The sequence below is a fragment of the Sceloporus undulatus genome, chromosome 8 (assembly GCF_019175285.1).
Source record: "Sceloporus undulatus isolate JIND9_A2432 ecotype Alabama chromosome 8, SceUnd_v1.1, whole genome shotgun sequence".
NCBI classification, from domain to species: Eukaryota; Metazoa; Chordata; class Lepidosauria; order Squamata; family Phrynosomatidae; genus Sceloporus; species Sceloporus undulatus.
In genome coordinates this window covers 28,256,143-28,270,034 of record NC_056529.1, presented here as the reverse complement: position 1 = coordinate 28,270,034, position 13,892 = coordinate 28,256,143, and the positions used below count along the sequence as shown (strand labels likewise).

The 13,892-nt window shown below is 43.1% G+C and overlaps 1 protein-coding gene across 2 annotated transcripts; it reads right to left on the bottom strand.

Moving 5' to 3' along the window:
* Positions 1-1,130: 1,130 nt before the first annotated feature.
* ARPC1B (actin related protein 2/3 complex subunit 1B) lies at positions 1,131-11,992 on the bottom strand. 2 transcript variants are annotated; one of them, XM_042438626.1, is made up of 10 exons: positions 11,971-11,992; positions 9,978-10,052; positions 8,264-8,368; positions 7,103-7,325; positions 5,900-6,007; positions 4,543-4,749; positions 3,648-3,723; positions 2,569-2,765; positions 2,056-2,146; positions 1,131-1,401 (listed from the first exon to the last, which is right to left on the bottom strand). In XM_042438626.1, exons 2-10 carry the CDS (start codon positions 10,039-10,041, stop codon positions 1,363-1,365), a joined length of 1,110 nt encoding a protein of 369 aa, XP_042294560.1. In that variant the 5' UTR covers positions 10,042-10,052; positions 11,971-11,992; the 3' UTR covers positions 1,131-1,362. The 2 variants fall into 2 exon arrangements, with proteins under 2 accessions (XP_042294560.1, XP_042294561.1); XM_042438627.1 differs by having other exon boundaries at positions 11,938-11,989.
* Positions 11,993-13,892: the final 1,900 nt, after the last annotated feature.

Sequence of the window (13,892 nt, the reverse complement as noted above, 5' to 3'; positions counted from 1 at the left end):
CGTTCGTAACCCGATACATTTCGCAACCCGAAAAGGCTTTTCCGAAGCGCGGCTAGCGGCTGGAAAGCCGCTAGCCGCGCTTCACATTTGAATTTCGCGCCGATATTTTTTTCGTAACCCGAAAAAAATATCGTAACCCGGAACAGTTTTTTCGAATCTAACTTTTTCGTATCCCGGAAATTTCGTAACGCGATCAATTCGTATCCCGGGGTACCACTGTATTGGTATAGTGCTCTCAAGTGTTCAGGATACTTAAATTACTCAGTATGCTTTCTGGCACTGCATGGGGCAAAAAAAGCACTGGTTCCATCACCATTCTTGGAACTCTTAGAAACAGAAGAATCTGTATTTGCATACACTTTTCACTCAATTAAGAAACCAAGGGAAATATTAGTCAATATGTGGAGAGTGGCTAGAAGCCCATCTGTTTAAAAAGTGACACACGCAGAGGGAAAGGGAATGAAAACTAAGATACTTTCCCCCCTTACGTGGGATTCAAATCCCTGAACAAGACCTTGAACAAGCAATGCTTATAACAGATCTCACCGACTGAATTGACGAAGAGCAGCTTGCCTGATGTTCATGGCAGATACACAGTTCATGCTATTGGCTGCTCCCTTTCCTACATCCGTATGTACGAAATATGTACACACTCAAAATAAATAAGTCTCAGTCATGAAAGGCAATGTGGCCTTAAAGTCATTTCTGACTTATGGTGACCCTCTCACAGGGTTTTCATGACAATATGTAATCAGGGAGGCTTGCCATTGCCTTCCTCTGAGGCTGAGAGAGTGGGACTTGTTCAAGCTCACCCAGTGGACTTCCATGACTGAGCAGGGATTCAAATTCTGGTCTCTCATTCAAAGTACTCCACCACACCTTTTAAAGAGGTAGAAGCATTAGGGCTTATTGTCTATACCAGTTTTGAAGCAGGCAAATATTTGGTGTGAGCTTGCCTCATGGAAACCTACTTTCAACCTGGCACCCTGGATGACAATGCCAGTTTCCCTGAACCAGCACAGCCATTGAGGTTGGTGGAACATATAGTCCAACCATCTAGATGTTGCTTTAACTAGTCGCTTCGGCAAATGAATGTATTGGGGAGCAAGGCTTGAGTTCTGCACAGCAAATTATGACCAGCATATCTTGTGTCTTTTATTTAGCATGGCATAATATATATATTCTTTTCCTTATATTTCTGTCCCCTGCGAGGGAAAGAGAAACTGCAAAGCTTGTAGCTGATGGAATTGTCTTCATAGGAGGAAGCAGGCACCATCAGCTAAGCTGATAGCCGGCATCTTTCTGGTCTCGGGGAGGCGGGGAAGAAACGCTGCTGCAATGGCTTCATTTCCACTTGCCTACTCACTTGATCTGGAGGCCCTTCATAGCCGATTCCAAGCTCTGCAAAAAAAATACACGATTGTCAAAATGGTGGCAAGGAAGACTGGCACTCCAGGTACATGCAGTTGGGCGCTGTTGACAATTGGCATACAGCCAGACCCAGAAACAGATCCATGCAAGTTGTGGAGTTTTCTTTGTAAGACCTAAGAATCAAGATGGGAGCTGGAAAGAGAATGGCCAATGCTAGAACTGATTAGGAGTTCTTCCTTTTGCTTGTGAACAAAAAAACTGGACTTTGCTCTCATAATCTATTCTCTTCAGCACTTCCAATGAATGATGCTGTCGGGGTGGGGCAGAATCTGGCCTAGAGAATTCTCCACTCCCACCAAAGTATACTTGCCTTTTTCATTAAAAGGAGGAATTCACCTTCAGGAAACACAGTTCTCTTTTAAATCAAGATGTGGAGACACATGATACTCTGATGAAAGGTTTTTTAAACCTGGAAACAGACTTCAGGGCAGTTTGGGAGAAGGAGTACAGCCTCCAGCAGGTCCTGGCTGGAGGGAGATGTTCTGACCAATTGACATTGAGTATCCCTGCATCCTTTTGAAACTAACAGGTCAAACATACTCGGTGTTTGTGAACACAGAAGATATGGCTGGAGGTGAATCTTGTTCTGTGTTGCATCTGGCAATCTTTGCCTTTGTTTCTTACCTTGATATCCCAGATGCTCATGCCTCCATCCATTCCTGTGGTGCAGAACTTTGAACAATTTCCTTTCCCTCCAGCAATCACCGATATTTGGCTGAAAGGAAAGATTGCATGTAGGTAAGCTTTGGAAGTGTACAGAGTAATTAACAAGAAGGTTCATGAGATACATCATTAAAGATACCTTATTAAATACCAAAGTCTGAATCATACCATAGTATTTCCAGTTTCTCTGTATAGCTGTAAAAACTGGATCGTGAATAAAGCGGACTAGAAGAACATCAACTCATATGATGTATGGTTCTGGAGGAGAGTTCTGTGGATACCATTGGCTGCTCAAAAGACAAATGGGCTCTAGAGTGCCATTGCACTAAAAATGCACTCTAAAAGTGCCATTGCCAGTATAACAACTCAGGTTGAATGAGGCTGATTCTCAACTCACAATGGAGCTGCAACTGCAGTTTAGCAAGGTATATACCATTAGGTTCCTGAAGGACCTGGGCTGAAGTGTACACTTGCCTGATACTATTCTTGTGGAGTGTGTCCAGAGTAGCATTGACAGTGTCAGAGCTGGCCTTTTTATCCAAGTTTTGGAAGCGTTCGCGAGCTGTTAGGCCACGCTGTGAGTTTTGTTTGGGGACGTCCAGCTTCCCTCCAGAAGTCAGTGTGCCTTGCTGCTCGTCATAAGTAAACAGCATCGGGCAGCAGTCATGGCCCTGAATGGAAAAGAAAACAAAGCATGGCTTAAAAGAGTGGACGCTGCTGTTATGTTGGCATGAAGAAGGCCCTAAATACCCAGGAATATCAGGAATATTCACTGACAATGGGCAAAAGCTGTATTTTGCCAAGTTAGCCTCTTGGTCTACCTAGCCTAGTACGGTCTACAGTGGCTGGTCAGTGTTTTAGGCAGAAGCGCCATTCTCAGCCCCAGCTGGAGAGTGAAGTTGGGATCTTCTGCATACAAAGGAAGTGCTCTACCCACTGAGCAACAGTGTTGTCAAAAATAATGTTTGCCTAAAATCAAGATCACCCCAAAGTGTATATGGAAGCCAAATGAAACTGTAGTTGAATCTGGACGTCAACACAGATCGTAAAACACTGTCCTCCATTGAACAGCAGACTCGTCAGGAATAGGGGGGACACTGTGACCCAGCATCTGTCACCAAGAGAACAGATCTCAGTGTCTAAGTTTAGAGCTGGCTCTGTTTTATTGACATGCCACCCTTCACGTAACCAAAACACTTCATATTTTAAAAAAAACCTTACAACAGCCTTATACGGTAGGCAGTCCACTAATAAAAACATCACTTCTGTTGCTTTTCCTTCAGTGTACAAAGTATTACAACACTAAAGCTTAGGGTCTAAATCAGAAAAAACAAACAGCCGTCCCCTGCAGAGGAATTTTTGCCTACATATGTTATGGTTAATGGGAGTTGTAAGGGATAAAAACATCTATAGGACCACAGCTGCCCAACCCCAGATCTCAGTAAAGTACATAAAACAGTATGAGGTTGAAAACAGAGATAAGAGGAAAGACAGAAAGTGAACCAAGTGTGAACCTTCCCAGTAAATTAAGATAGAGCAAATGCATGACTTACTGCAGCCACTAAGCTGTTCTCAGTGATGAAGGTCACAGCCAGGAGGGGGAGAGTCTCTGTGGACAGGGAAGCCACCCTGATGGAAAAAGAAAAAGACAAGAGGAGGTGAGTAGTATACCTTAGATTCTTCAGTATACCTTAGGTACCACAGCCATCTGGCCTACCATGAAATTCAACTAGCAGCTGATGAAATTCCCTGGCACACTTTTAAAAAAACAAACACTAAAGCTTTATTTAGGGATCATTAGTCGGGGACAAGCAGACTGTAGTTCATAAATGCTGATGCCAAATAAGTCTCGATACAATATAAAGTGCCATAAAATTATTTGTCCCTTTTGCTACCACAGACTGTGACTTAGGACAGGAAGAAGAACAATATTATCACCTATGCCCAGCAACCAACCACTGAACATCACTAACAATACAGCTTGCTTTAAAATAAAAAGGAGGTTGGTGTCCTTTGGTATTGGACTATAGATCCCATCAGGCCCAGCTGTCTGGGGTTGATGGAAGTTATATAACATGTGGAGAGTATCCATTTCGTGGTTACTGGCCCTAAACATCATCCCAAGATTTTTAAACTTCAGATCAGCTCCATCCTAACACAAGAAGGTTGTGGCATTACAGCATATTAGACACAGACAGGCATGTAGATGACACACACCTCCCCTAGTAGTGTGGGGAAAAAAATCTACAAAGATGGGACTTCTGTTACACTTGGAGACTGTCATTTCCAGATTTATTTTTTCCCTCTATTTTTGGAAATTGTTTCATAGTTTCTGGGCTGGTGTAGCACACAAGAGATACAGAAGATGAAAATCTGACCACCACCCTTCTGTATATGAGGCATTTTAAACATTACCACTCCTACTGTCACTGCCAACACCCCACTTACGCCATTTTCTTGTTGGCATCAGCTAGGCAGATGGTGCTGTCATGTCCAACCCATGCCACACGGTTCCCGCTCTCTGAGAAACAGATGCTGTGGACCCAGCCGCAGCTGCTTGCCGACTCAAACATGAGCTCCCCAAAAGGCATCTTGGACCCCCAGGGAGTAGGCATGGGCCGTTCCTCCACCTCTTTAATGTAGGCAGAGAAAATCCTATGGGGTTGGAGTAACAGAAGAGACAAAGCAAAGCAGAGTAAGCTTCTTGAAATCTATATAACCTCCAAGGAGAACAAGAATTGTTCTAGCTACACTCAGCATTATAGCATTCAACAATGAACAGGTGAGTAACAGAAGAACCAAAATAGCCCTGTGTGCTTATAACTGCCCTACTTCAGTTTTGGGGACAGAAAAAAGTGTAGTATAGACATGTCACAAGCAGCTCTTTCTCTACAATATGTTGTCACCTCCCTCCCCCCCTCACCATTCCCTTCTCCTTTTGTGTCGTGTCTTTTAGATTGTAAGCCTGTGGGCAGGGAATTGTCTGTTATCCCTTCTATTGTAAACCGCTCGGATTCCCAGTGATTGGGCGGTATATAAATAAAAGGGCGGTATATAAATAAAACCTATTATTATTATTATTATTATTATTACAGCAGCATCACTGTCTAATGGTAGGGTCAATACTGCAGATTAAGTTCCAGTTCAGATACATTTGAAAATTATATCATTCCAGCTTGGCTCCAGTTTTTTATTAGTACTACTACCACTACTACTAATAACATTGTTTGAGTTTGCATCTTGTCCTTCCACATAAGAGTTCAGGACTGCTAACCATCCACATAAGAAGGCACAAAGCAATCACCTTTGAGACTGAACTGGTTTCTTCTAGTATTAGCTTTGATGTGCACAAGTCCACTTCATCGGACATATCTAATGCTAGAATAAACCAGTTAGTTTCAGACTTCTGCTGGATTCCGTTATATATCTATATGCTAAAACAGACTAACACGGACTTCTTTGATAAAATAATACAAAATAAAATAACAGCTAAATTCAGAAATTATGAATATATTTTAAAAACACAAAATTAAAATCATAAAATATTCATCTGAAGTTGCAAATGTCTGCTCTACAAAGTCACAAATTAAAATGTGTGCTAAAACAGAATAAAAACAATACAAATAAAGAAAGTAAACCATGCTTATTTCCCAAAATTTAAGCCAATAAATATTCCGTAACTATTGGAATGTACCAACCAAAGTCCCTTCTGGTGCTGAGCAGGAATCTGCTTCTTTGAAATTCCCACCCATCAATTCACACACAGTAAGGCAGCATATAAGTAAACAAAACAAACCAACCTCACCTGCACTTGAAATCGCAGGAGCCAGCCGCCAAGAGGACATTGTTGGGATGCCAGTCCAGGCTAAGGATTGTCGAGCGAATGGGCTTCTTGATATGTTTGCATACCCACCTAGGAATAAAGAAAGGTACAGAACAACATAGAGGTGGGCAATCCTGACCTCTGGAACCAAATCTGGCCCTCTGGGATTCCCCAAATAGCATGTTTGCCTTCAGTTGGAAATCACATGGTAAAATTCTCAAGACACATACAATATAATGATTACATTTTTTTGCAGAAAACGAGACCTATCAGCCTCTAAACCAAATGTTCTGCCTCATGTGAAACGTGTTTTCTGTCTTTGAGTATTGTGAGATTCCTTTCATTCTACACTAACAAACACTCCTGTGGGCATGGGGTATTTTCATCTCCTGAAATACACTGGGCTTCCCATGGAGTCAGAAAAGACCTTAGAAGTCACTCAGTCCAAGTGTTTTAATTCATGAGGACTGGATAATGATTAATATTTGTAATATTTTAATACAGGTGTTATTGCTGAAGTATTGGAAGATTCTACTTAGGTTGGTGTTTCTGGTGTATAATTATATTCCCATGGTTGATGTATTATTGATATGAGTTTGTGCTGGATTGTACTGCCTGTCTAAATTTAGTGTCTTTTTTGTTGTGTGTGTGCATGCATGCACTCATGCGTTGATCTATTTATTTTTATTTACTGAAGCTTTCTCCCAAGCAATGTTTGGGAACACTCATTTTTGCACTACAGCTCTTGAGCTGAGACTGCAATTCAAAGAAATAACATTTCCAAGCTCCAGGAAATATACACCAGCTTTTAAAATAGACCTTAAGAACTCTTCTGTTTTAAATCTGCTTTTAGACAAGAAACCCAGATGGATATTTGCAATGCTTAATATGTTGCTGTCTGTGCTATTTTTAAGTGCTTTAGTTTTTCAGTTGTAAAGATATGCTTTTAATTACATTTTATATTTATAGTCATGTATCGAAAGGAAAGTCTGCAAAAGGCAGCACATAAACAATGGTAAAGAAATTAATTCTGTGCTGATCACCTTTTGCATTGGGTTTTAACATCAAATCTTTATCCATGTGTTCAGAATCTCAAATCTGGAAAAAGTTTCTTTTAGGAGCTACCGATCCCAGAATCTCAGAGCCATAATGACCTATGAAAGGAGAGAACTTGCCAAGGCTCACCAGTCATTCTCTTGCTCAAAGTAGCAGATGGAAATGAGTCGGGAACCACTGCCTACAGCAAACTTGTTCTCTTTTGGAGACCACTTCACACAGCGAGCGGCACGGTTGATCCGGAGGATGACCAAGGTCGGCTTCCACACATTCCCCTTCAGGGTCCAGACATAGGCATTGCGGTCTGTCCCACAAGTCACGATCCGGTTGCTTTCAGGGGCCCAGTCGATGCCTGCAATGGTCCCAGAGATCAGAGGACTGAAGTCAAACAAATTGTGTCTGTCAAATGTGAAGCATTTGAGTCAATTGCTAGAGCTGCTCACTTTGCAGCTTGGAAATATTACAGCAGCCATGCTGACTCTGGGATTCTGGGAAGCGATGTTCAAAAAGGTGTTGTTGTTTTTCTGGACTTGATCTCCCAGAATTTCCTCTACCCAATAGAGTCAGTGGCCATGCTGGTGGAGAGCTTCTGGCCATTGCAGTTCAAGAATGCAACTTTTCTAAGCTCTGCTTTAAACAAGTACCAGTGACCCTATGATTGGTCCAGTGCCTCAGCCTTATTTATCACAGACAGTTTTGAGATGATAGAAATGGGGCAGAGGTTTGTGATTCCCCCACCCCAGGAGCCTGAAGAAAAAGTGACACATAAACAAATAATAAATCAGTATTCTAGACTTTTGCTAAGCATGGGTTGAAGCTAAGCAGCCGAAAGAATCCTTTGTGCAAATCTTTGAGTTACAGCACTGAAGGGAAGAAAAAAGGGAGAAAAACCTATGCCACAAAATGGCCAATAGTGGGCACCCTTTGCCCATGACAAAAACACATAAAGAGGGAAGCTGAGGTTCTTATAAATGTCAGGCACCACCAAAAGCAAGCAGCAAAGCGATCTTTCAACCATTGAGGTTTGTATATTGCTAATTGCTTACCTTTGGTCTCTCAGATAACCCCTGGCCCTAGCTGCACTATCGCTATATAAATATATAGGGCATAGCAGGGAATTGGACTGGATGGCCCTTATGCTCTTTTCCAACTCTTACCATTCTATGATTCTAGGAAAATAGATTAAGATTTAACCTGCAAGTGCTTGTCTGAATGAAAGGCTGAAGACTTCTTGGGTGAAGACAGTGCTCTTTTCACGCACCATCCAAAAATGTCCCAAATTCCCCTCACCTGTCACCTGTCCATTGTGTTCCTTCAGCTCATGAACTTTGCTCCACTTCATGCCATCTTTTTTATAGATGTGAACTTCATGGTTGTTGGGACAGATGGCGAGTTCTACAGGAAAGAAGGCAAAAGGGGTTCAAGGTAAAATGGTGGACAACTTTGCAAAGGAATTCATCTCTACCCCTTGCTCTGAACTGCATCCCTGCTGTGCGGGAGTGGAACCAGCCCTTGCAAAAAAGCCTTGGGCAGTCTCCAAAATCTCTCCCAAACTCATCCACCTTTTGCACACCCTGCATTAGGGGCAAAGGAGGCAGTGTGTGTTTACTGCCCACTTCCAAGGACAACTGTGCAGTCACAGCTGTCCTTTCAATTCCCCACAGCTGGAGAGCAGGAAATGATTCACCACAGCATTCAGTTATCTAACCAAAACAATAGTCATATTCTTTCCCACTGGAATCTCCTCATGTCACAGACAGTAACACTCTGTTCTCTTGCTCCCCGTTGCTCACTCCCAGCTCTCAACCACCATGGCTGACTTTGCTATCCAGGAATTTTGATCTCAGTTTGGGGCGCCACAATTCAAAGCTACTGACAAACTGGAATGTGTCCAGAGGAGAGTAACCAAGATAGTGAACAGTCTTGAAATCAAACCCAGTGAGGAATGGCTTAGGGAGCTGGATACCTCTGGCTTGGAGAAGAGAAGACTGAGTGGTGACATGACTAAGAAGTGGCATGAGAGCCATCTTTAAATATCTGAAGGGATGTTATGTGTAAGAGGGAGTAAGCTTGTTTCCTACTGCGGTAGAGATTAGAATGTGAACCAATGGATTCAAATTACAAGAAAAAGATTCCACCTAAACATTACCAAGAGAGCTGTTTGACTGTGGACAGACTGCTTCAGAGAGTGATGGTCCCCTTCTTTGATGGTCTTTATAAACAAAGGATAGCCATCTTTCATAAATGCTTGAATTATGTGTTCCTGCAAGGCAGGTGCTTAGACTAGAAGGTCCTTGGAATCCTTGCCAATTCTGTGAGTCTATGAGATAACAAACTCTCCCCAGTTGTAGAGAAGCACTGTGTCATGACCCCTCTCCTGCCAATGTAGGGTCAATGGGAACTGTAGTGCAATGATATCTGATATCTGAAGGGCCATACCCATGCCTTCCTGCTGTGGGATTCAGCTGACCACCCACAAGTCCCATCACTGGAAGCACTGGGCATGCCAGCTGGGGTTATCCAGGTGAGCAAATGTTCAAGTGGCATGTGATTTTTCACATTTGGGGCTTTTTGTAAAAAAAAAAAAAGAGTTTGTGCCAAAAACTTCTGGATTTTGGGAAAATACACAAAACATTTTATACAAACAATGTATTTTGCACAAAGATCTTTTGTACAAATTTTTCACAGAAAGCTCCAAAGTGCAAAAACTCACAAAAATGCATAAAAGTTCTTATAATCTTGCTGAACAGGGAGAAATCTTTTGAAATGATTCTCTTGTACACATTAAATGTGAATTAAGTGAGTGTTGCACTGGGCTCTGCCATCCCCAGATTTGTCCAAACAGCTTAACTCTACCCTTTGTTTCTGCTTTTTTGAAAGGTAGAAAACCACCCTCTTGACTCCTCTTCTGAACCTGGGTTTTCTAGGACCAGCCCCAGGCTTGTGATGGCTCATTTCCAGAAGAGTGCTCACTGTTATGGTTAGGAAGTGTATACAGACTTACGGGTTCTGTCCTTGTTCCAGGCATGGCAGCTGATTGGCTCCAGCAGAAAGCTTTGGTAAGCCATGGCTTCTCAACCTGTAAAGAAACAGTCATTTTTCTCAGACTCCTTATTTATTGGATGTATTCATTGTCTCACTCTTCCTCCAAAGAGTTAGGGCAATACTAGAGATGGAATGAGACCCTGGATCCCCTGCCCCAGTGGGACAAATGAGTTCTTTCCCCTCCCAGGTTTCACACTGGCTTTTCTGTTTCTCCAGAGTATACATCGGGTGGGCAAAGTATGCCTCCCAAGGCTGTTATTTTGTAAAGTGTAAAGATATAGTAGCTCTAAACACTAAAGTGAGGATTATCCAATCCATCGTATTCCCATTGCCATGATTGAAAGCCAGACAGTGAAGAGTTGCAGTCTAGCAACATCCAGAGGATGTTTTGTTTTATGTATGAAAATATGTCTATTGCACCCGATATCCTGAGATCTCAATCTGGTAAATATCAACGGAAATAGTTTTTAAAAATCAACTGAACTAGTTTTTAACAATTTAAATACACTAAAACCGTTTTGCAGTTGTGGAAAAAAAGATGATTTTTAAAATGTTTAAATGTGGCATGTGCAGTTTAAGAGTTGAGGTGAGACGGAGATAGGCTTAAAGTACAATCATAACATGTGGCTACTCAGAGGTCAGCCTAGCTCTCTCCTCAATGGGCTTGACAGCCCAGTTAGTAGCATAAAGTACAACTGTAGTAGTATGAATCTACTTTAACTGCTGGTGCAACATCCTATGGAATCTTAATGTTGGCAGTTTAAGGAGGGTTGTTTAAAACCCTAAACCAGAGAGTTCTAGCACCTCACCAAAGAACAAAACCCAGGATTGCACAGGATGCAGCCGAGGTGCTTAAAGGAGCCCAGAACTTCCACAAGCTTAACAGAATGGGCTCGGCTAAATAAAAACAAAACCCACTGTAAAGCTAAGAAGAGGAAGCGGAAACGCTGAATCTTCACTAAGAGCAATTTGACAACACCATATAAGGCTAAAGAGACAGATTTATCATTGGAGTCAAGAGTGTGTGATAGAGAGGACTGCTGCCTGCCAGGGCTGGTCGCTTTAGTTATATCTAATCTTTGATTATTGTCCAGGGCTAGCCCTGTCATTTGGCCCAGTGAGGCCATTGCCTCAGGCAAGGAAGTGAGGGGGTGGCAGACAATGCTTGTTGCTATTTTGTATTTATCACACAGCCTACTTTATACTCCCTACGCAAAGTCTGGAAGAACTTTTCCCACTCATTTTGTTGTTCTGTACCTTAGAGTCCATTTCTTCCGGCCAACCCTAAGGCCAACTATCATGGGGTTTTCTTGGCAAGGTTTGTGTTCAGAGATTTGCCATTGTTTTTGCCCATTACTACAGTGGTTTGAGTGTTGGTCTAGGACTCTGGAGACCGGGTTCGATTCCCTGCTCAGCCATGAAATCCCTTGGGGACCTGGGCAAGTCATATACTTTCAACCTCAGGGGAAAGCATGCAATCCTCCTGAACAAACTTGCCAAGAAAATCCCATGATAGGTCCACTTAGGGTTGAAGTAGTTGGACGAACCGCGACCCCACAACAACACTGCTTACCAATGGTGATTTGGGTACGTAGTCAAAGGGAGGAGGAGAAGGAGGGAAACAAGAAAAGGAGGCTTGGAACAGAGGGGTCAGTGTTTCCAGGGCAGATTATGCTCTTGCTTTTCCGGGGATGGTTCCCTTTTCATATAGTTAATGTCGGACTAACACTGACCCATGATAAGTCGTCCATATTTTTGGAGTCATTTTTCTGACTAGCATTCTAGAATACATGAGATATCAGTTTCCCCCCCCCCGCTCTAGCTTTAGGTGCCCCAAAGCCTGTCTGTGCACCACAGAAAGAAACTTTAACTTCCTCGACTGCTCAAATTTCTGCGCGTTAAACACAAACATTACCAACCTGCACACCTTGCAGATTACTTGTGACAGTTACCTCGCCCAGAAGTAACACCGCTGAGACAAACGCAGATCCGGACAAACACAGAAAACTGAGCCTGACACGTCACCAACCTTGGGCGATACGATGCACGTCGTCTATAGAGGAAGAGGGGAAAAGGCATGAAAGGCACTCCCAGACAACACCAAGCATCATTCCAAGCTTAGAAAGGTTCCATAGTGGGAAGGACCTACGAGCCATGGATTACACACCCCTACTGCTGTTAGATGGCGATCCTAGTACCGCGCGCGGTGGAAGTTATGCACTAGAATATCCACGATGGCCCAAAACAGCTAAGTCAGACCATCCAGCGTGTAGCCGCTAATGCTCTGGGCATGTGGAGAGGGAAGCCGGCGGAGCGGAGAGTGTGCGGCCGCCGCCCAGCGCCGGGGTACAAAGAGAAGGCACATAAGAGCGCGCCGAAGAAGAGACAAATAAGAAACGCAGGGGACGTGATGAAGGGAGAGAATTTGGAGTGGGCCGCGAGATCAGGATGGAGGGGGGAAGAAGAAGGGAGAAGAAAGAAACCTGCGGGAGGAGCTAGGAAGAAACAAAGGACAGGTCGGGATAGCGAGGAGGGAGGGGAGCAGTATGAAGCGGCGCGATGGGCCGGACGTCGATGGCGAAGAAGGCGCTAGTAGAAAGAGGGAACACAAGCGAGGAGAATACGGAATAGTTGAGAGGCGCAAAGGAAGAGACGTGGTTGGAGCATGACATGAGAATGAGAGGGAGGGGGAAAGTGCGAGAAGAGGACGAGAGAAGAGAGAATAAGAGATGGGGGAAGGATGATGTGACATGAGTGGATAGGTGAAAAGAAATAGACAGGAGAAGAATGACAGAGATGGAAAGGATGAAAGGGTTGACATAGAGTGGAAAGATGGGAGCGAGAGGGTAACTAGAGAAAGAGTCGAGAAGAAGAGAGACAGGCGGAAATACGGTATCGACAGTGGAAAGCTTGAGAGGGGAGATAGAAGGAGTATATAAAAGACAGAAGTGTATTGGTATGAAACTATTTCACATACATTGTGAAATGTGTAGTTACAGGGGGAGAGAAATCGTATAGAAGAAATATAATTATAAACATGTAATAGTAGATTGATAAATAATTCTATATTACATATTTTTAAAAATCTCTTAAAATTAAGTACTTATATCCGTAATCATAACTCTATATAATAATAAATATATAATAATAATAATAATAACACAAACTATTATATTATTAATATAAAATTTTCAGCAACAATAAATTTTCAGCATGGCACCAGGCGTAACAGTGGTGTCAAACGGATTTATTGCTGCAGTGTAGACGAAGCCTTAATGGATAAAGGAGGCTAAACTCCTTACAATCTGACAACACGGCTGCAAACAATATCTCTCTCCTAAGTCCCTAAAACCCAAAGTTAGCAGCATCAGGAACCACAGAGGGTTTGAACGTTCGAAAGCGGGTAAGTCCCAGTGAGGACCGTGTTAAAGTCAAAGAGCAGGAAAGCGGGAGAACCGTCGTTGTGCGAGGGCGTCCCTCGAAAGCGACCTGTTCTTACTCGAGGGGGCAAAGAAAGGCATGAAGGGGGAAATAATAAGCCGCTCAGAGGCTTTTCTTCCATGGCGCCGTCGTCGCCCATGAAGAAGAGAGGAAGGAGGGCGGGCTGATGATGCAGTCTTCTGAGAGGAAAGGAGGAGGAGAGGCGGCTTTCTCTCCCCCGTCTCCTCACAGACTTCCCTTTCTCCTCAAATAAATAAATAATATTAAATGTGTGTGTGTGTGTTTGTGTTTAAACCACTTCCTCGCGTGGGCGTTTTTGTTTGGAGGGAGTTCAGGAAGAAGAAGAGAGAGAAAGGCCTCTTTTCTCGCGAGAAAAGCGACAAAAAAGGCGGGCGGGAGAAAGAGGCCCAAACTCTGGCTACTGCTGCAATGC

Excerpts from the sequence above, each read along its gene's own strand:
- ARPC1B (XM_042438626.1), bottom strand. The coding sequence starts at position 10,041 with ATGGCTTACCAAAGCTTTCTGCTGGAGCCAATCAGCTGCCATGCCTGG. Across the intron at positions 4,750-5,899 it reads TCCTGCGATTTCAAGTGCAG|GATTTTCTCTGCCTACATTA; the intron begins GTGAGGTTGGTT and ends CCAACCCCATAG. Across the intron at positions 1,402-2,055 it reads TGAGCATCTGGGATATCAAG|AGCTTGGAATCGGCTATGAA; the intron begins GTAAGAAACAAA and ends TTTTTTTTGCAG.